The sequence below is a fragment of the Lycium ferocissimum genome, chromosome 7, assembly GCF_029784015.1.
Source record: "Lycium ferocissimum isolate CSIRO_LF1 chromosome 7, AGI_CSIRO_Lferr_CH_V1, whole genome shotgun sequence".
NCBI lineage: Eukaryota > Viridiplantae > Streptophyta > Magnoliopsida > Solanales > Solanaceae > Lycium > Lycium ferocissimum.
In genome coordinates, this window is record NC_081348.1 from 18,680,993 (window position 1) to 18,702,873 (window position 21,881).

The 21,881-nt window shown below is 38.8% G+C and overlaps 2 protein-coding genes across 3 annotated transcripts in view; both read right to left on the reverse strand.

Moving 5' to 3' along the window:
* The window catches only part of LOC132063626 (perakine reductase-like), a 79,599-nt gene that overhangs the window by 57,032 nt on the left and 686 nt on the right, over positions 1-21,881 (reverse strand). The window lies entirely within an intron of this gene.
* Positions 2,795-6,538, reverse strand: LOC132063625 (putative calcium-transporting ATPase 13, plasma membrane-type). Its single transcript, XM_059456265.1, has 3 exons — positions 5,472-6,538; positions 4,772-5,325; positions 2,795-4,558 (listed from the first exon to the last, which is right to left on the reverse strand). The coding sequence occupies exons 1-3, from the start codon at positions 6,298-6,300 to the stop codon at positions 2,909-2,911; spliced, it is 3,033 nt and encodes a 1,010-aa protein (XP_059312248.1). The 5' UTR covers positions 6,301-6,538; the 3' UTR covers positions 2,795-2,908.

Genomic DNA, 21,881 nt, shown 5'->3' on the forward strand with positions numbered 1-21,881 from the left:
TTTGAGTCCACACCCAAAGACAATGGACTGTTTTGAGCCTTTTCTCCAGTTTTATATGAATGCTATTACAAGCGACATTGTGGAAAGATATGAAATTGAAACTAATATATTTGAAAATCCTTTTTGATTATTGATGCAGAGGTAAAGTGGCATTTTCTCTTATGCTTTTGAGTTGAAATGGATAAATGTGTTGAAGGGAACAAATTTCCATTTTTATTATACACAATTAGTCAATCAATTACATTCCTATGCCAGCCTAGTTAGTGCCGGTGGTATGAATTCTCAAGATCTGCTCCATTCTATTCGGGCCAATTTCTCTAATCCTAAATGTTCTCTTCATCTCACTATTTTTGTCATGCTAACATAAAAATCTCTAAACAACCTTAATAGACTCTTGATTGATGAAAGACCTGATATAAGTGTAAAAACAATAACTAAGGCTTTATCCAAAATGAATTGGTAACACTTTATATAGATCTTTTGCTTCCAATGTGCTATGTTCTAAGCTAAATCTACCAATCAAAATTTTCTAAGCTAAATCTGTTTTTACATTCTAGAATTGTTGGTGAAGAAGTGTTACTCTGTGTGAGTTTAAAATCTACCTCGTCTCATTTCAGCAATTTTTATCGTCATAATATATACCTAACTAGAAGTATATGTTGAACATGACAAAACAATCTTAGACAATTTTCTCTTTTTCTTTTAATCATCCATGTGTGCCTGATGCCTTGGTCAGATCTTATGATTTCTCTTGTTTAATTTTTGTATAACCACACATTCATCTTCGTATGAGATTTATCTTGTGAATATGTCGGGCCTTGGAGGTCTAACATCTATTTGTAGATAACATAGATGGTATCATAATTATTAGGCATAATACATAAATAGGCCCGGGGGTGCACACTCGGCAAGGAGTTGGCCCTCGAAATTGTTTGCACCCGGTGGGTTTTCAGACCTTGAAAGGGCGGATCTTGCCACCGAGCGCAAGGGTTAATGGTATCATAATTATTAGGCATAATACATAAATAGGCCCTTAAACTTTGGCCTGTGCAATGCTTCTTGACTTTGGGTGTGCACAAGTAGGCACCTTAACTTGTATAAAGTTGAACAAGTAAACACAAATGATGACATGGCACTGACGTGACACATAAATATTGGAGGGCCACGACAGTGCCACATCAATGCCACGTTAACATTTGTGTTTACTTGTTCAACTTTATACAAGTGAAGGTGCCTAATGCACATCCTAAAGTTGAAGGATCACCACACACGCGTATACAAGTTTCAAGTTTTTTAAGGCCTATTTATGTATTATGCCTAATTATTATATAGAACATTTCTTTCACGTTATAGACGGTGGCAGAGACACACTTCTACAAGGGGTGTCATGCGACAGCGCTTCGCTGAAAAAATTCACAAATACTTAGTATCTATGTAAATAATATATGTCTAAGATAATCTATTTTTAAACTGATACCATTTGGATATAGTACAAAGTAAACATCAATTTGAGACAAGTAGTACAACTGGATAATAGTCCCACCCAAATCCACATACAAGCTAGAGTTCTGATAATAAGCCGACACCACTTGTGCAAAATCCTATGTATAGGTATCCTATCACTTAGTTTTCTCGTAGCATCCCCTCCATCTCAGTCATCCTTCTTAATACTATATATTACATTTTTATCTATCATTGCAAACTTCCTTAGCAAACACATTATCGATCGTCTTTCATAGTTCAATGGAACTTTCTTTTTCTAAAATCTCTTTAATTGCTAATCACCTTTAGCTACTTTTAGTTTCCATATTCCCTAAAGTTTCGGAAGCAACTAATGTGATTTTTCCTTTTTAAGCTAAAAACTCCTATGGAAAATCAAGTGTGCTCCCCAAGCATTAGCATTTGTTCCTTGTTTTTGACTTTGAGAAACTCTTGTCAACTTTGGATTGCAAGAATTTTCTGGGTCCCACTATATTTTATCCATGGAAAACTGTTCTGAGCCTAGGAAAGTTTACATTGTGCGTGGACCCTAGAGCCAATTGTTAATTGGAATAAAGTTTGTTAATTGGAATAAAGTTGCATGTTTCACATGGTTGTTGGCAAGGGAAGCAGTACGGACTCAAGAAAACCTAAAAAAGAGAAAAATCTCTCTTTGTTCCAGATGTTACTTGTGTGGTGAAGAGGGTGAGACAGTCAGCCATCTATTTTTACATTGTCGGATCACAATACAGCTTTGGAGGATCTTTGTGAATCTTAGGGGCATTACACTTTGGAGGATCTTTGTGAATCTTAGGGGCATTGTCTGGGTAATGCCAAATAGGATTACTAATCTACTCCATATTTGGGAGGAGGCAGGAATAGGAGCCTCAGACAGAGATAGATGGAGGATTGTCCCAGCTTGCATTTGGTGGACAATATGGAAAGAGAGAAATTCAAGGTGCTTTGAAGACAGTAGTAGTGATGTACAAAAGATCAAGCTGAATTGCGTCAAACTTTTTTGTTTTTGGTGCAAACAGATTTACCTTGAGGAGACTGAATCCATAATTGAAATCCTAGGCTCTTGTTAGATTTTCAGAGCTTTGGATCAGCTTTCTCGTTTTTGCTGTAAATATGGTTCCAGTGCAAACTAAGCACTGATCAAGTCAATACATACCAATGTTACATTTTCAAAAAAAATCGTAAGTCTTATTTTGAGAAAAGATTTGGGAAGTTTTACTAACACGTTCTGTCTTGTAACTTTTACCGCAACTCGTCATGTGGATTAATTTAAGTTGCAAGAAAGTAAAATTAGAAATGAAAGAAAAGCTTAAATTAAAAAACAAAAAAGAGGACGAGGTATTTAACTTAGTATAATGTGAAGATTGGACCAGGAAAAAAAGGCGCTACGTATATGTCTTTTGCTGCTGCTTTAGGTGTTGAAGTTTTCATTTGTTTTGGATACAGGAACACACTTTATAATCCAACCAATAGGCCATGACAATGACGAAATCCCGATGCATGCAGCCCATTGCGTCCAGTTCAGCCTTTCAGTATCAGCAAACCTCCTCAGGAATTCAACCATAATTACCTGGAGAAATATTGTCATTCCCACTATCCCAACAAACAGTCTGTTCTTCAGTATTCCATGGAATATGTTTTTCTTCTCCAAGTTCCTTGCATTGAACTCATTGAAGACTTGACAGAGGACGAAAGTATTGAAGATCAAGGTGTCTTTTACCTTCTTATTCACATGAAAGATGGCACTTCCTTTGAACTGCAGGATCAATAGCACTGTTACTTGGTACAAGGCTTGAGCAAGGAGATTCCTCCACATCACACCAGTTATCAGAGGTTCAGTTCGTCCAACTGGTTGCTTGTTCATTAGATCACTACTGGGTCGCTCAGTTGCCAAAGCTAAGGCCCCCAGAGTATCCATTATGAGATTCACCCACAGAAGTTGGACTGCTGTCAGTGGTACTTCTCCAGATGAAGCAGCAGCGACAAAGTTGATAACAAGGGCAGCAACATTTACTGTGAGCTGAAACTGAATAAACTTTTGAATGTTGTTATACACGCACCTACCCCACTTCAAGACCGTGACCACTGTATTGAAATTGTCGTCCAAGATAACTATATCGGAGCTCTCCTTTGCGACTTCTGTGCCTTGGATCCCCATGGAAAGTCCAACATCTGCTGCTTTTAGTGCAGGAGCATCATTTGTTCCATCGCCTGTTACTGCTACAACGTGGCCTTTCTGCTTCAAGCATTCAACCATCAAAAGCTTGTCAAACGGTGAAGACCTTGCCATCACTCGTATTTTTTCAACAATCTCCATTCTCTCTTCTTGTGAATAATTCCTGAATGCCGGTCCTTCAATAACTGCAATATTCATGTCTTCACCTGGTTGGAGTATTCCACATTCAAAAGCTATTGCTTTGGCTGTAAACACATTGTCCCCAGTAATCATTTTGATGCTAACACCAGCAGCCCTGCAAGATTCTACTGCCTCTTTAACACCAGGCCGACATGGGTCCTTTAGACCCACCAGACCCAGTAAGGTTAGTTCAGTTTCTTCAAGAATTTGACTTTCTGCATTGCTTTCTTTGTAAGCAAATGCAATACATCGCAAGCTCTTGCTTGCCATATATTTAATTCTCAACTCAAGTTCTTTTCTTTCTTCATGATCTATAGGTGAAACTCTTCCACTTTTGACATAATAAGTGGAGCACATAGCTAGAATCATCTCAGCAGCACCTTTCCAATGTGCATGAACTTTTCCCGTATTCTTTTTTGCCACCATTACCCCACTTCTTTTCTTTTGTGAATTGAAAACTTCAACGTGGAGGATCTGATACTCTTGCTTTAATTCATCAAAGTTGACTAGTAAACTGGTCATGGCCCAAGATAGAATCGCTTTCTCAGTTGGGCCACCAGAGATCTCTGGAGGACCAGAAGGTGTTGTATAAACATCACCAGTAGTATTCAAGCCAGCAGCCCCTTGTAGCAATTCAAGAACTTCAGGTGCTATCTGTGATGTCATCATTGTAATCATTTCTGTTCCTAACCAAAATTCAGTTACCTGCAAAGGCGTCAGAATTTAAATTTGATCAGTTTAGCGTCAGAATTTAAATTTGATCAGTTTAACATTTAAGCTCTTACCGTTAAATTCATTGCAATTTAAACTTATGGGTTTAAAATTTAATATTTGTTGAAAGTTTAGTACTCAATTTCAACACACATATATATGCTTCGTATTGAAATTAGTAAGTTCGGTTGAACCCAGTTATATTACCTGCATCTGGTTTAAGGTGAGAGTGCCAGTTTTGTCTGTGCATATGGTAGTTGCTGATCCCATTGTCTCACATGCAGATAGCTTACGGACCATTGCATTATCAAGCATCATTCTTCTCATAGAATATGCCAAGGTTAGCGTGACAGCCAATGGCAAACCTTCTGGAATTGCAACCACTATGATGGTTACTGCTGCAGCAATTATACGAATCAAGGAATGCATTATATCATCTGCTTTGGTTTTGCTTCCTACGAACTCCTTCTGACCACTGTCATTTTCAGAATGCCCCGTGAAGTAACGGATCATTAAGGTGATTAGAACAAGAAAAGCCACCAACAGACCAACGTTCCCTATATATTTAGTAAGCTTGTTTAGCCGATGTTGCAGTGGCGTTTGCTCATTCTTGTCATCTGTTACTGTGCACATCATCTGACCCCATGCATTATTCTTCCCTACTGATGTGACAAGCATGCGTCCATATCCGTCCATTACTTTTGTTCCGCACACCAAAAATGGGTTTTGTGTCTTGTTGATTTGAACGTGATCACTTTCACCTGCAGAAGTAGATCCAAATATAAATTTAATGAGTTCAAAGTTCTTAGTTCCTTAGAATATAGGTTCAAAACTTATACTACTGTTTTAGGGTTTTCACATTTATGTCTATTGTTTATACTGAAAATGTCTGTCCGTCTATATTCACCTGTCATACTGGACTCATCTACTTGCAGTGAGTGGCCATCCAAAAAGAGTCCATCTGCTGGTATCTGATCGCCAATTTTGAGGCAGACAACATCACCAACAACAATATCAAAGATTGATACTTCCTGTCTACGTCCGTCTCTCACTACCTCGACTTTGATATCCTTGCTTTCATCCGAAAGCTTCAGAAACTGTCTGCTTTGTTTGAAGTTACTGACAGATGAGACTGCAAGGACAAGAACAACTGCAACGATGATACTCCCGCCATCATACCATCCTTCCTTAGGCCCATGCTGTTTAATCCCAAAGCCAAGGGAGAAAACGGCACATACCAGAAGGATGATAATGGTGGTGTCTTTGAAAGCATCAACCACAAAACTCAAGAAACTCTTGGCTGGTGGTTTGTCATAAATGTTGGAACCAAAAGTTTCCTTTCTTTGTTTTAGTTCATTCTCATGCATTGTTAAACCGGCTTTCAGGTCTGATCCAAGAATTTCTACGACTCGTCGCGCTCCTCCAAATTGAAGGAGGCCATTGAAGTCTCTCTCTCTAACCAACTTGGCAAGTGCTTCTTTGTTGATGCCATCAGAGAGTTCTTGCTCATGATCATTGACGCTTTCAATGTTGATAACGTAGGACGGATTGCGCAACAACTGAGAACTGACTATTGTGTTTCTAGCAATCTTTTTCTTGGTCAAGAAACACACAAAATATATGGCTCTAAAAACTAACTGCAACCTCTTCTGAGGTTTAAATTTTCCCGGGGATATGTCCCTGTCATTGCTTAAAAACATGATGGTATCACTGTATTTGGATGACTGTACAGCCATTAGGAGTTTTTGCTTCTTTTTTTTTTTTTTTTTTAACCTGCAGGTAAATATTGAACTATCTGCGACTTGAATTCAGTGTGTGAAGTTGTAACATAAATAACCTTAGCTAGGAGAAGAAAGTTCCATGCAATTTCCAGACGCTCAGCTCGTTCCAATTTCCAGATAAGTACAAGGAAATTGTGAAGAAGTTCAGTTACATATTCCATGCAATAGTTTGTTGGTGCCCCAGTGCTTGCGTTTCATGAGAGGAAGCATCACTTTTTAAGAAAAGATGTACCTCAAACAAGGAAATTGTGTATTACAGTAATTAATTATGGTTGAACAATAGAGTGTATGTCAAGATATACTCGTCATTGGGATTTTACTCAAGGATTAATTAAAGTTATATATAAATTGACAATGTTTTTTGTAGCACTATATGTGGAGCTTTAACATCTGAGAGTAGTTTGCTGTCTTTTATTAGATTAATGTTTATCAAAAAATTTACTTGTAATTACTTAATAAGTGACTCAATTATGTTGGTATTATTTACGCCCCAGTGGCAGATGTAGAGTATGTCTTACGGGTTAACATAAACTCAGTAGTTTTTGTGCATGCCGTGTATATCTAATAAGAAACTTGAAATATCTATAAATATTTTATTTTAAACCCAGTTCTTATTGTATATTAATTTGAAGTAGTTGTAAGAACTCACAAACTTTAAATTCTAAATCCCGCCTCTATAGACCTTCGATGCATATAACTTCAACTCCTACCGAAAATTTTCCCCTAAAAGGCAAAAGAGTTGCAGCAAAGACTTTGGTTTATGCAGTGCCTTTGAAAATGCATGTTTGTTAAAGACGCTCTGCATGTCTTATTTCTTATTATTTCTATCTTTTTTCCAGGTTGCTTTTTCTAGGTATATTGGTGTCTTTGATACAGTTTTCTACAACCTTTTCCAAAACTAAAATCAAAGTTTGTTGATTCAATAAAGGCATAAATGGCATAATTGTTACGGGAACTCAAAGCAAAATGTTCCGTAAAGACAAGAAACAAATCAAACGTAGATTTTTGCAGAAAACCTTACAAAGGTGTTCTTGAAAACTCATTCTTCAAAAAGCCAAAGTAATGATGTTTGTTCAAGTTATTATCAGAATTCTTTGATAGAAATAATTAGTTTTCAAAAAACGTGTTGCACTTTTCTTTAGGATAATTGTGGTGCTTGGATCAGTTTGCGCTCAACTCGACTAAATTGATCAGGATTGAATTGCGAAGTGAATGAATGATGAATTGATGAGTGACTCTAATACTTTGTTGCCTCATGTAAAAAAGAAAAAGTATTTGATATTATTGCTGGTGAACCAACTATTACGTACCAACTTCATGAAATGATCGTTGTAATGATGAATTTAATTCATATTTTAATTGATAAAAGATCGTTGTAATGATGAATTTAATTCATATTTTAATTGATAAAAGATTGTTTTGCTAGCTTCTTTGTGAATTTACTCATCATATATTGAATTGGCTTGGTAAAAGTCTTGAGTCGCACGTAGAATATAAATAGGTTAGCTTTAGCTCTTTGGAAAAACGTCTTGTTTTGTTAAACATTACATTATACTATCTAGAAAAGTGTATGTCCCTTTCTTCCATTAATTTTTTTTTTTGTTTCCCACCCAATATCTGGTACCCATATTGGAGCCCAACTATATCCGGATTCGCGCTGCATAGGGCTCCATTCGGGGGGGGCTCCCTACCAAGGATTTTTCCATACCCAGGGCTCGAACCCAAGACCTCTGATTAAGGGAGGAGCAACCTCATCCGTTGCACCACATCCTTTGATGGTCCTTTCTTCTACTAATAGTATACATTAAAACGTCACTTGGAACTATGTCACTGACGTTATAATTATATGGATAGACATCAGTCTATTATTTTTGTTTTACTAAAAGTAAGTTATATCAGATCACTTTTATTTCTTATATTAATATGTAATTTTTCTTACTTTAAGATCATGTAAAATCAATTTTTATAAAGACTTATCCATAGATATATTTTGAATGACCTATAATATAAAAAATATGTCACGACCCAACCCCGTAGGCCGTGACTAGTGCTCGAACTGGGCACCCATACGCGCTCATTAACCAGATTCGGCATACAAACGACTCATACATATACAAATATCAAACGTGGCTCCAAACCGACGCATACAAACATATATATACGCACGAAGCGCGCAAGGTCGTTGTAATATACATAACGTATCAAAGCATACATACACGCGGCCCGATAAGGCGCCACGCGCGGATGGGCCGCCCAAACACGCGCACACAACGCGTCCGAGCAAAACCGTACATAACCACATCTATGTCTACGGACCCCTCGCGGAACAACGAATCATATGACGGGACGGGGCCCCGCCGTACCCCCGAATAAACATATACATATGCAACGAATCGAATATATACCAAAATGTGGGCTCGGAATAAGGGGAGCACGCCAAACAACGAAAAAGGTGTCCTAGGCGGTGGATCACCGAACCGTGCGTACGTACCTGCGCGGCATGAAACGCAGCCCCCGAAGAAAGGGGGTCAGTACGGAATATGTACTGAGTATGCAAAGCAGAAGATACAGTGAACAAATCTGAGTCATAATCGAAACAGAAGTACAGAAAATAAGTGCATATCCAGATGCCAAAATGCTTAGCTTTCTTTTGTAAAACGTCTCTGTCTCATATATACGGACAATCAAACATTTTATATGAGCTGACATTAACCGACTGATCATAATCACGTATACACATACCGCGGTCAAGTACCCAGCGGCCAATGTCACATATACACATACCGCGGTCAAGTACCCAGCGGTCAATATCACACATACACATACCGCGGTCAAGTACCCAGCGGTCAATATCACACATACACATACCGCGGTCAAGTACCCAGCGGCACATCACATACACGTACCGCGGTCAAGTACCCGGCGGTCAATATCACACATACACATATCCGCGGTCAAGAATCCAAATGGCACAACATCAAATCCGGTGCCGCAACATCACATCACATACCGCGGTCAAGAATCCAGTGGCAACATCACATCACATACCGGCCCGGGACTCGGCGAAAAATGTAACAACAGAATGCACGAGAAAAATCATAAGTAGCCAAATACAGTTTAAAACATTTTCAAAGACTTAATAGGTTAATCAAAACGAACCATCATTTATAGGCCAAAACAGTAGTCAAATCAGATTTTCTTCCGAACGTCACTCGGGAACATATCAAACCGAACTTCAGAAACCGTAGTTACGTATCAAAATCACTTACATAAAATCCTTATTTCAGACTCAATCGATAAATATATAATCATACTCGGGGGTCGGAAAGGTAGTCATATTAAGTTCTCTTCAATAAGTCGTTAGCACTATACAAAGAAAAGTCGCGGGACCCACGGACGAGCGTCAACCCAATCCGGGCCCGCCTATGGAAATCATAGTCATTATACGTCATACAACCAATTACGAGCATATCAAAGCCATCCGGTTCTGTCTGTGAAAGTTACGGACGTTCGTAGTTATAAAACTCTTTTGGAAACAAAACTGTTTATGCAACGTTTGAAAACCAATCATACAAAGACATATAAACCATAGCTTGTCCATATAAGGATGCCAACATCAAGAAGCAAATAAGCATCGTAAACATGCTCGGACTTTAAGAATAGAATTACCTCCGAAGCTCATAACATATCATAACTTAGCCATATCTAAGACATGCCAAAAGAAGGAAAGGTAAGCTTTACATACCTCGTCCGCTCTCCAAGTCACTCCAAACTCAAACCTCGGGCTCTCCAAAATCTACACAATATCATTAAATACCAACGTTACTATAGACATTTTGGAGTTCATTTCCACACGAATACTAAATTCCACAGAAATTTGGGCAGCATTTCCCACAGTAAATGCACAACCCCGAGAATTCACTCGGCCAAATTCATCAACAACAACACCAACAACCAAGCTAGCAACATCAATAATCAATTTAAAACGCATTCTAGCATTAAATACTCTTTCTACATAATCCAACAACATTCATTATATATTCAACGGCTTACATTCAAGCCAACATCAACGCTCATACATTCCAATACCAACCCGAACCCATGCCAACAATATTCAAGAACATTGTAAACAATTCACACAACATTTCAACCTTCCAATAAATACTCCAATTCACCCGAAATTGCCCCAAACCCGTGAACAACATCCATAACACATTCTCAACTTCCGAATCATACTTTGCACCAACAATTCACACTCTAACAATGTCATCCTCATAATTATACAATTTACATCAAATGCACAATAACCTCAAAATCAGCCCGCAACACTTACAATATCAATTTGAGTCATTAAACTCTTATCGTCAACATAGAATTCACAACGACAACAATCAAATTCCAAATAGAGTTAATTCATTCACATTTACACAAGGGTGGCCACATTCGGCCACCACCCCAACTTACCATCTTTATGATTTTTCATTCATTTCTCCACTCTACAACAATCACAACATGCTAACTAGACTCTAATTCATTGCTTCAACACAACACAACACACACACACTTACACAGCCATGCACTACACACACAACCTCAACTTCAACATGCCCTATTTCATGAATTTCCTCCATTTTAACATACTACAACATGCATACACCATTCATAACACATAAAACAAGATTAAATCTTACCTTTCTTCTTCAACTTCACAATTAGGCTAGGGTTTGTGATTGACCAAACGGATAGTTTGTTCGCTCCAACAACACTCTCACGTTACTTAGAGACCTTCAATTAGTGGATTGGAATCAAAGAAATAATTTTGGGATGGCTTGTTTTGGACTTGAAATTTGGGGGTGCTTGGCCGAGAGGTTCAAGCTTGTTGTTCTTCAACTTCTCTTTTTTTTCTAAATGTAGAAATGAGGAAAGATAACTTGGTGATCATCTTTTATGCTCCTAAATGATTCATACATGTGTCCATGGCCCACACATGTGTTGGACCAATCAAATTTGGCCACAAAAATGTGTGGGACCATCTCCACACCACATGGCCAATACGGCCAAAATTCAATAATTCCCAACTTTCCATTATTCCACTTTTGGTCCCAAATTTTCCTAGTTGTTCCATGCCAACAAATTCATGAACAAATTAGGTCTTAAAACGAAATCGAAGGTCAAAAGTCTCGACTTCATATCCCGGAATGGTTTTGTCCCTAACTTACCATAGTTGACCCGGATTGTCCCAATGTACGAAATGGAGGATATAACAAAATATTTGTATATTGACAATGTATATATGTTAAGTTCAAAGTAAAAAGAATGATCCTTAATTAAGAAAACGTAAGAATGATCCTTAATTAAGAAAACGTCTAAGTATCACACCACATCGGGGAGTATGACGAGGGCTCGACCGTGGTAGGAACCACGACTTATCCGTTACTTTGAACATTATAAACCATAACTCAAAGAACACCTGCACGCAGAAAAGACCCAACATAGGAATATCCGATCATTCAGCAAATATGTTCATATGCGGACCGACAAGGTCGCCACAACATAACGTATATCATAAAGCCGGCAAGGCTAACAGTAAAGTATCAAGAGCTCAAAATAAGGCCGACAAGGCCACCAAAATATTATACAACAATATGAACCGGTGCGGTATAAAATATCTAACCGTACACACGCGTCTACGAGCCTCTACATAGAATACAATGATCATAAGGACAATACCAAATAGACTGCACCACGTAAGTGGAGTGCTCGCGAGAATCCGTGATAGAACACCTACGGGTGCGATCCATCTCCGCCTACTGCCCGAGTACGAGCGCGAGCGTACACAAGAAGGGACGTCGATACGAATAATGTACTGAGTATGTAAGGCATGAATAACAACATAATATAGATATGGAAGGTAACATGGAATAAGAGAGATAACCTCTACATCTGGATGACTCATAAGGCAGATGTCATGCATGCTTAGCCTTTAAAAAAACATTTCTATACATATACATTGTACCATGCCCGGCCATTAAGGCTCGGTGTCATATATAGTATTATCATGCCCGGCCATTAAGGCTCGGTGTCATATATATAGTATCATGCCCGGTTATTAAGGCTCGGTATTATCATCATTAGCTCGCATCCGGGGTAATATCATAACATGTTCACTGCAGTGGTGTGCACATCTACGTGTCATGCCCGGCCGATTATATATATATATATATATATATATATATATATATATATATATATATAAATATAAAGCATGCATGAGAGCCGTTATTACTCATGAATCAAGAACATGTTTGCAAGACTACGACAAGTTATCTCATGAAAACATATTACAAGATATTTCATGAAACCATGTTATAAGTTATTTCGTGAAATCATGATTACAAGTTATTTACAAGTTATTTGACGAAAATCATGGGCTTCTTAGCCAACTATATCATGTTCATATTTTTGGGATTGCTTAGTTAACCGAGAAGGCTCGAGATAGCTTTTAAACTACGTAGCCACCGTAGGATAAGGGTTGTCGACAAGGAGACAACACCTTCATTATGCAGTTTGGATCCTTACATGCTTATTATTACTTAAATCTCATATCCCTGGCAAGGTGTGAGTGTTCTACTGGTAGGACGCAAGTACCAGATCATGTTGTCGGTTATACTATAGCATTCTCCACGTTACAAACAGTTTTATAAACATGTATTTCCATTGATTTACTATTTTCAGACTTTACTCACGTTTCATACTCATTTTCAAGTTACATTCAGTTTCAGTTCATGTCCTATGCCTATGTTGTGCCATGTTCTTCATTTCGAAGAAGTTTTACATACTAGTACTATTCACCATGTACTAACGTCCCTTTTGCCCGGGCACGCACTTCACGGTACGATACCGATTTTCGGGAGCATACACACAAGGCGGTAGGATCACCTCAGTTATTAGCTTATTGGTGAGCCCCACTCCTTTCGGGGTTCAACATGGAGTCTGTATTAGTATGCAGTTTATGGTAGTCCAGGGCTATGTCCTGGTAGTTAGTATTCATACATGTTTTAGAGGTTTCATAGACAGATATTAGTTCACAGAGTCAGTTATGCTTTCATGTTTGCAGACTATGACGTTTTCACGAATTTTCATGCTATGAGATAATTTCAAGACTTTATTCCGCAAATTATATTTTCATGATTCATTTAAATTGCATCATATAGATTATATTGTCGTGATGCCCATGTTGACAAGCAAGCCATGAGGTTCGCTCGGACACATGCAAGCAAGGCCCGAGTGCTGTGTTACGCCCAGGCCATGGTTCGGGGCGTGACAAACAGGAATGCTATCGACAGATCATCGGGAAGTAAAGAAGCCTCGAGATTGTGCGAGTATAATTTCTGCGTCGATGTGGCGACCATAGCAGCAGCCGTCATCCACAACAGAGAAACAAGGCATCCGAGGCCAATTCAGTCCGACCCGAAAAAATGGGATAAGAGCCTGATTTGCAAGTACCATCACACCCACGGTCATCGAACCGAAGACTGTCGACAGTTAAGAGAGGAAGTCGCTCGTCTGTTTAATCTAGGTCATCTTCGAGAATTCCTAAGTGAATGGGCCAAAACTCATTTCAAGAACGTAAATGCCAACAAGAAAGATAGACAGGAAGAGCTTCACCAGGTGATCCACATGATTATGGGGGGAGCGGACATTCCCCAAGGGCCGGTAATGAAACGCACCAAAATTTTCATAACGAGAGAAAAGCGTATCCAGAGTTATGACCCCGACGATCCTATCTCGTTCAATGATGAGGATATAGAAGGCATCGTTCAGCCCCACAACGATGCATTGGTAATATCTGTCCTCGTTAATAAATTTAGAAATAAACGTACGCTAGTTGATCCAGGTAGCTCGGCTAATATCATCCGATGGAGAGTCATTGAGCAAATTTACTACTAGACCGTTCGTACTGTGTGTCCGAGTCCTCAACGGATTTAACATGGCATGCAAAACGACTAAGGGTGAGATCACTTTACCGATCAACACAGCTGGAACCATGCAACAGACTAAATTTTATGTGATAGAGGGAGACATGGGAAACAATGCATTATGTGGAAGACCATGGATTCAAAATATGAGAGCAGTGCCCTCAACTCTGCCCCAAGCGTTAAAGTTCCCGACCCCGGAAGGGATCAAAACCGTTCATGGTGAGCAGCAAGCTGCAAAGAAAATGTTCGCTATCGAAGAAGCGGTTGCGGCTAGGGCTGGGCAAAAATACCGAAAATCAAAAAATCGAACCGAACCGAACCGAAACTTCAACAAACCGAACCGAACCGAACTATTTTGGTTCGGTGTTTGGTGTCCACCGTAAAAAAATCAAAACCGAAATAGCCGAACTGAAGTTTGATAAAATCGAATAGAAAAATTGAACGCGCACCGAAATTTAATACAATACCCAAAAAAAAATTAAAATAGTCCAGGCCCATTAAATTTAAAGCAAAAAAAACCAATTGTAATAAGTCCTCTTTTGCATTTGTATCCCTAATTTTTCACTTGAATTGAAAAAAATCAAATATCCTTAACAAAGAAAGGTAACTAGGATGTCTCTTTAGGATTAATGTATGTCCTTTATGTGTTTTCTTAATTATTCTTACGGTATGTATATAACACCTACTAATCCTATGTCATGATTATAGTTTTCTGTTCTTGTGTATCCTGTTTGTTTGATTTTGATTTTAATTTATCAGTTTTATGTTTTATTGCTTTTGAGAATATAAATTAGTGTCAATGGAATCTCTTCTAATATTATATCAAAAAAACCGAATTGAAAAAATTGAAACCAAACCGAATCGAACTTTTAAAAATCGAAACCGAAAGAACCGAACCGAACTAGTTGGGTTCGATGTTCGGTGTCCACCTTAAAAAAAACCGAACCCGAAATAGCCAAACCGAAGTTTGGTAAAGCCGAACCGAAAAATCGAACGCCCACCCCTAGGTGTGGCGGCCAAGGCTCCAGTATTGAAGGACGGAAAGTCGAACAGAGGGGAAGAAGCCAAATAGCAATCACAGGTTCCGATCCTGGTGTCCTCGAAAGATTGGGATAGGAACACGCTAGATGAAGAAATCGACTTTGGAGTCCCGAGGTCTTTCGTAGTACCCGATGATTCAGATACCACTAAATCCACGGTCGAAGAACTTGAGCAAATCATAATGTTCGTTAATCTACTTGACAGGAAGGTATACCTGGGCACGGGGTTGACCCCCGAGCTCAGGAAATTTTTTATTGAATTTCTTAAAAATAACTCCGATTGTTTTTCCTGGTCCCATTTAGACATGACAGGTATCCCACCGGAGGTGACAACGCACAAGCTGAGTCTGGACCCAAATTCCCCTCTAGTTAAACAAAAGAGAAGGCCGCAGCCCGAGGTCAACCATGCGTTCGTCAAGGACGAGGTATCTAAACTCCTTAAAATAGGATCCATTCAAGAGGTTAAATACCCGGACTGGTTAGCTAATGTTATAGTAGTATCTAAAAAGGGAAACAAATTTAAAATGTGCATAGACTACAAAGATTTAAATAAGGCATGCCCGAATGATTCGTTTCCTTTGCCCAACATCGATCGTATGATCGATGCTACGGCGAGCCACGAGACACTGAGTTTCCTCGATGCCTATTCCGGGTACAATCAAATACAGATGGACCCAGGGGACAGAAAAAATCTCTTTTGTGACTAGGTTCGGCACATATTGTTATAATGTAATGCCCTTCGGCTTAAAAAAATGCCAGAGCCACCTATCAACAGCTGGTCAACCGCATGTTCGAACACCAAATAGGAAAATCAATGGAAGTTTATATAAATGACATGGTTGTAAAGTCCCTGCGAGCAGTGGACCATTTAAAGTATTTGCAGGAAACTTTCGACATACTAAGGAAATACAACATGAAGCTGAACCCGAAAAAATGTGCCTTCGATGTCGGATCGGGTAAGTTTCTCGGATTCATGGTATCGAATCGAGGGATCGAGATCAAACCAGACAAGATAAAGGCAATTGAAGATATCACCATGATAAACGACGTCAAAAGGGTGCAGAGGTTGACCGGGCGGATAGCTGCCCTTAGCCGATTCATCTCCAGATCCTCGGACAAAAGTCATCAATTTTTCTCATTGCTGAAGAAAAAGACCGACTTCTCCTGGACCCTCGAGTGTCAGAAGGCTTTAACAGGACTTAAGAAGTACTTATCGAGCCCACCTTTACTGCACACCAAAGGCAAATGAGCAGTTGTATCTATACTTGGCGGTGTCCGAGATAGCGATAAGTGGAGTCCTGGTTCGAGAAGAAAAAGGTATGCAATACCCAGTTTATTATGTAAGCAGGACCTTAGGTGACGCGAAAACCCGATACCCACACTTAGAAAAACTAGCATTGGCTTTAGTGAGTGCATCTAGAAAATTAAAGCCTTACTTTCAATGTCATCTTATATGCGTCGTAACATTATACCCCTTAAGGAATGTCATGCATAAACTCGAACTCTCAGGCCCATTAACAAAACGGGTTGTCGAGATTAGCAGGTATGATATTGAATATAGACCCCGAACTGCTATCAAAACCCAAATACTGGCGGACTTCGTGGCCGGCTTCACACCGGCCATGATCCCCGAGGTCGATAAAGAATTACTCCTTACCTCGGGGACAAGTTCGAGGGTCTGGACCTTGTACACGAACGGTATCATATAATAGGTATACATAATATATTATATATTATATAATATATGGATCTAGTCGTACGCTCCTCGGCACTATTATATAATATATGGATCTAGTCGTACGCTCCTCGGCACTATTATATGATATATGGATCGGGCTGTACGTTCCACAACACTATCAGTTATATTATGACCTATGTATATCATGCGCCCTTAGAGGTAGTTTCAGTTATACAAAGTTCTAGATCTTCTCAGCTGTTGGATATAGATGCATTCAGTTATTGAGATTTGCTTTCATGTTTCAGATGTCTCTTATGACTTTTATGTACTTGTTATTCTTATGCCTTACATACTCGGTACATTATCCGTACTGACTCTCCTATAGCTAGGGGGAGCTGCGTTCATGCCCGCAGGTTCAGGTAGATAGAGAGACGATCCAGCTCAGTAGGACTTCCCCTCAGCTGTAGTCGGAGTGCTCCACTTGATCCGGAGCTGCGGTCCATTTTGGTATGTTATTTTGAGATGTATATACATGTATATGGGTAAGGCAGGGCCCTGTCCCGTCTTTCTACAGCTTTCCGTTCCATTAGAGGTCTGTAGACAGTTGTACGTAGTTGGTACATGATGTAGCCTTGCCGACTCTCATTCTTTTTGTGTGCAGCATATATAGCAGCCTAGTCGGCTTGCACTGTTACTTCGGTATTTTTGCATATATATATACATATATACAGTGGGATATGAGTCAGATATTGGCCACCCTATTGTTATGTGATAGTTAAACAAGTGTAGGGGTGTCTAGTCATTGGGGGTCAGGCACTCATCATGACACATCGGCTTGGGTCGTGACAATTCCAATAGGTTTTCCTTCAACTTTAGCGAAGCACTCGAACTCCTTGGGTTTAACCCTTTGGCAAATGCCTCTGCTGCCTATTCGTCCGGAACGGCAGGAAGCAGCATGCACTCCTTTTGAAACCAGATAACGAATTCTCTGAGCAACTCATTATCTCCTTGAGCAATTTTAAATATATCAGACACCTTTTTCGCTCTAGCATGTGCCTTGATAAAGGCATCCGCAAGCATCTCCAAAGAGTGAATGGAATGCTCCCTATATCATTTACTTTGACAGCACACGTGTATCAAGTCACGTGCTCCTGAGGATCTGTAGTCCCATTGTATTTGGGCAGATCCGACATCTTAAACCTTTTTGGAATGAGTTTAGGGGCTGCACTTGGTGGGAATGGCAGCTGCATATATCTTTTCGAATCCAGTCCCTTTAACACTGGCGGGGCTTCCGGAAACTGATCTATCCGAGAATTGAATGCCTTGAACTCTTTCTCACTCTGATCCAACCGGCTGTTCAATTCTTTGTCATTTTTCTCTAACCGGTTGGAAAGAGCCTCCAAGTACTGCATCACCTCAGGTGCCGCAACATTGCCTCGGGCTTCTCCACTGCTTTCTTCGTGTGCTGCCTCCGCATTAGGCGGATCAACATTTCTTTTCCCTGCTTGCCAATCCGTAATGGCTTTCTACTGTTTTTCCAATAAATCCAGTATTTTCATTATTCCCAGATCTGCTTTTGCAACTGCTTCTCCTTCGTGGTCATCGCTAGGAATGTTGTCATCTCTAGTGTGCTTGGATCCATGAGGCGATTCCAAAATCCGCTCCTCATAGGGTCATCTTCTTCGGCTTGATTTCTTCCCTGAGTGTTTGAATAGTTCAACACTCCATCGGCTTGATTTCTAGTATTCGTCATCTTTCAAGACTTATCTGATGACAAGAAATTAAGAATTGTAAGTTTAATGGTTAGAGCAACGAAACAATATCACTATTATCCTTAGCCCCACAGTGGGCCCCAAACTGTTTACCCAAAAAAATAGAGAACATTTAAATTTGTTCTGGGGTTTGAAGGATACGTGATTTGATTTGTTATAAGTAACGAAATAAAACTTATTTATAGAAATTAATGTGATAGTAGACAAATTGAGTGACTAAAATAAATAATAATAAAGCAATTGAGCCTGAGCTTGGTTGATCCTCACAGCAAATCCTTTGGTGGGCTTCCTCTGGTGGAACAGTCAAATGACTAGACTTCTAAGAACAAATATAGTATTCCGGAGCAAAAGCTATTATATAAATAGCTAAGCTTGTAAGAATATTATATAATCAGTGTTCTTCGATCCTCTTTTTTCAGGGTCGTTAAGCTCCTTTTATAGTACAAGTGCATGAACTCTTAAACCAGTAATTTAATCCTAATAATGGACAATAATGGGCAATGAATATTGCTTTAATACTGAATCGCAGCATCTGCTTCATATCTGGTTCGGTCTTGTAACATTACTCCGCTATTAATTAGTCGGTTCTATTTCCTTCGCGGAGGCTTCCTACTCGCATTCAATGCCACTTTTCTCAACGTTCCATCTTCCATTGCCATGTGTTCCAGTATTATTCCGACACGTTTCAAGTTGTATTTTGCCATGTATACACTAACTAAATCATTCAAATTACGTAAGAATTTTTACTATATATGTATTCTTGTCAAATATTCAAAAACGAAAAAGAATAAATTAAAGAGATAAAAAGAAAGTGGAAAAAACGAAGAAAGACCAAAGTTAGATGCAGGTCCAATTTGTCATTGCGTGACTTAGTGTTACACCCCGCACTTTCAGTGTTACACCCCGTACTTCGAAGAAGCACTGGTTAAATTTGAATGTTAGTATGTCGAGTTATGGCTAGGTAAAACAACTTTGGAGTGTGAGGACGAAACATTATTAAGTATATGGTTTAAGTAAAGGATGAATTATGATCTTGTAAGTTGTAACTGGGAAGGACAGCCTTGGAACCAAAGGACATGACCATTATCAAGTATGATTAGTAATAAATATCATGTAATCAGAGTTTCGGAAGATTTTGGGACCAAGCAAATCAACGAAAATAAGTTTGTCGAAAATTTGGAACAAGTTGGCAGAATTAAGGACAGAATTTTGGGTCAATTTTGGAGGGGGCATATCTCCAATTATATGGGGAGTTTTAAGCTGTTTCAAAAGCTTAAAATAAAATTTGCCGAGTCTACTTTCCAAGGCAACAAACCGCTCATCGATACGATGTCGGAATAGAGAATTATGGACGTTACAACTTAGGTGTAGCTGGTGCACAAGCTACATAGCAAGGCTTCTGACACGTTAGGTGATGTCGACTGGCACCCTATATAAGGGGCAAAACCCCATTTTCTTCACAAAATTTCCCAAATGCTCTAGGAAATTCAGCCACATGTAGAGCATATATAACATAAAAGCTAGGATTTTGAGAGATTTTAAGTTACGGAGTATTAATCGAGGTCCGACAACGTGTAGTCACGATTATAGTTTTGTCTTGCATTGAATTGGCTTTGATTCAAAGTAATGTTGAAGATATTGCTGCTCTAGAAAGAATAAGGTATGAATCTCTCTTTATTAATATTAATTTGATTTATTTACGGAGAAAAAGTTATTAAATAGTCGTATAATAAGTTGGATAGTAGAAACTTGGAAAACATCGTGTGGGATGTTTTATGGAGCCATTGGTGTTGATAATGTTGTTGTGATGTTGGTATTGTTATTGTTGTTGTTGGTTATTGGATTGTGATTTCGAGTTCTAAGTATATAACGGGGAGATGTCTTTTCTAATTTCGGGATTCTAAATGGATTTAAATTAAAGAGTTTAAGACGAAATGATGATGAGCACAATGTTTCAATAGTGTGAATGGGTGGCTTATGTAGTTATGAGGCTACGAATTATCTTAAGTGAATTTCAAGAAAGGAAGTAAGTTGGAAGTCGAGAGAATTATCTTCCGGGTATGTTAAGGCTATTCATAACTTCTTTTTAAAGGCATGATTATTCTTTTCTATAACGCATACACGCCTTCCATAACACCTTATTTACGAAAATACTAGCGGTTCATGGTTCTCAAAATCCTTATGATGATAAAGACGAATGTTCTCTATAAGGACCATGATGAGGATTATGATCATCCTATTTCTGGAGATTCCAAAGTTATTGTTTTAATGTCATATGAGATTACCGAGCCGGGTTTCCAAGATTTTTTTTTTTTATTAGAATTGTTGATGTTGATCTCGTACCTATGATTTTGTTCAAAAGGCATGATTCCCAGGTTGTGATTCCATATATGTTTTCATAACCTTCTTACTTCCAAAAGTTAGAAGCTCGTGATTCTTAAAAGCCTTTATGATACTAAAGATGAGATGTTTTTCTATGATGAACATGATGATGATGAATTTAATTCTAGAAATTCCAAAGCTTATGATTTTAATGCTATTATGATATTATTGAGAGCTTACTCTTTGATTATCACGATTTTATTCATTGTTGATCTCTCCGATAATAATTGTTCCTTCAAGGTGAGATATAGCGATGATGATTGCTTCATAATATAAATCGGAGGTTACCGACCTTAGGTCACTCTGATAGAGTCGTAGCTTTTAACTTGCTTGAAAACATGCTTGTAACTTGCTACATAAAATCATAAAATTTCATATAAACATAATGAGAACACATGAGGAAGAATTCATGATTCATGGATTAAGCTAGGGTTCCTAATAACTATAATGGAAGATTAGGAATACAATAACGAATATAGATACAAAATTCCTATACATAAATACATAACTACGGGCTACCAATATGTTGGGTTTAATGCCCTAGGGTTTGAACTTCATGGATATCGAAACGGAACATGGGGAAGAGCGTAGAGATTCCCACATGTGGATGGAAGTTCTACATACCTTAGTCGGCTCTGAGAAACTTGAATTAAGACTTGAGCTTTGAAGAGGGTTTCCAAAATCT

What these genes read in the sequence shown, in the direction of transcription:
- LOC132063625 (XM_059456265.1), bottom strand. Translation starts at nt 6,300, where the DNA reads ATGGCTGTACAGTCATCCAAATACAGTGATACCATCATGTTTTTAAGC. An exon ending in AGATGAGTCCAGTATGACAG is followed by an intron (nt 5,326 to 5,471) that starts GTGAATATAGAC and finishes CTACTTCTGCAG; the next exon opens with GTGAAAGTGATCACGTTCAA. An exon ending in TCACCTTAAACCAGATGCAG is followed by an intron (nt 4,559 to 4,771) that starts GTAATATAACTG and finishes ACGCCTTTGCAG; the next exon opens with GTAACTGAATTTTGGTTAGG.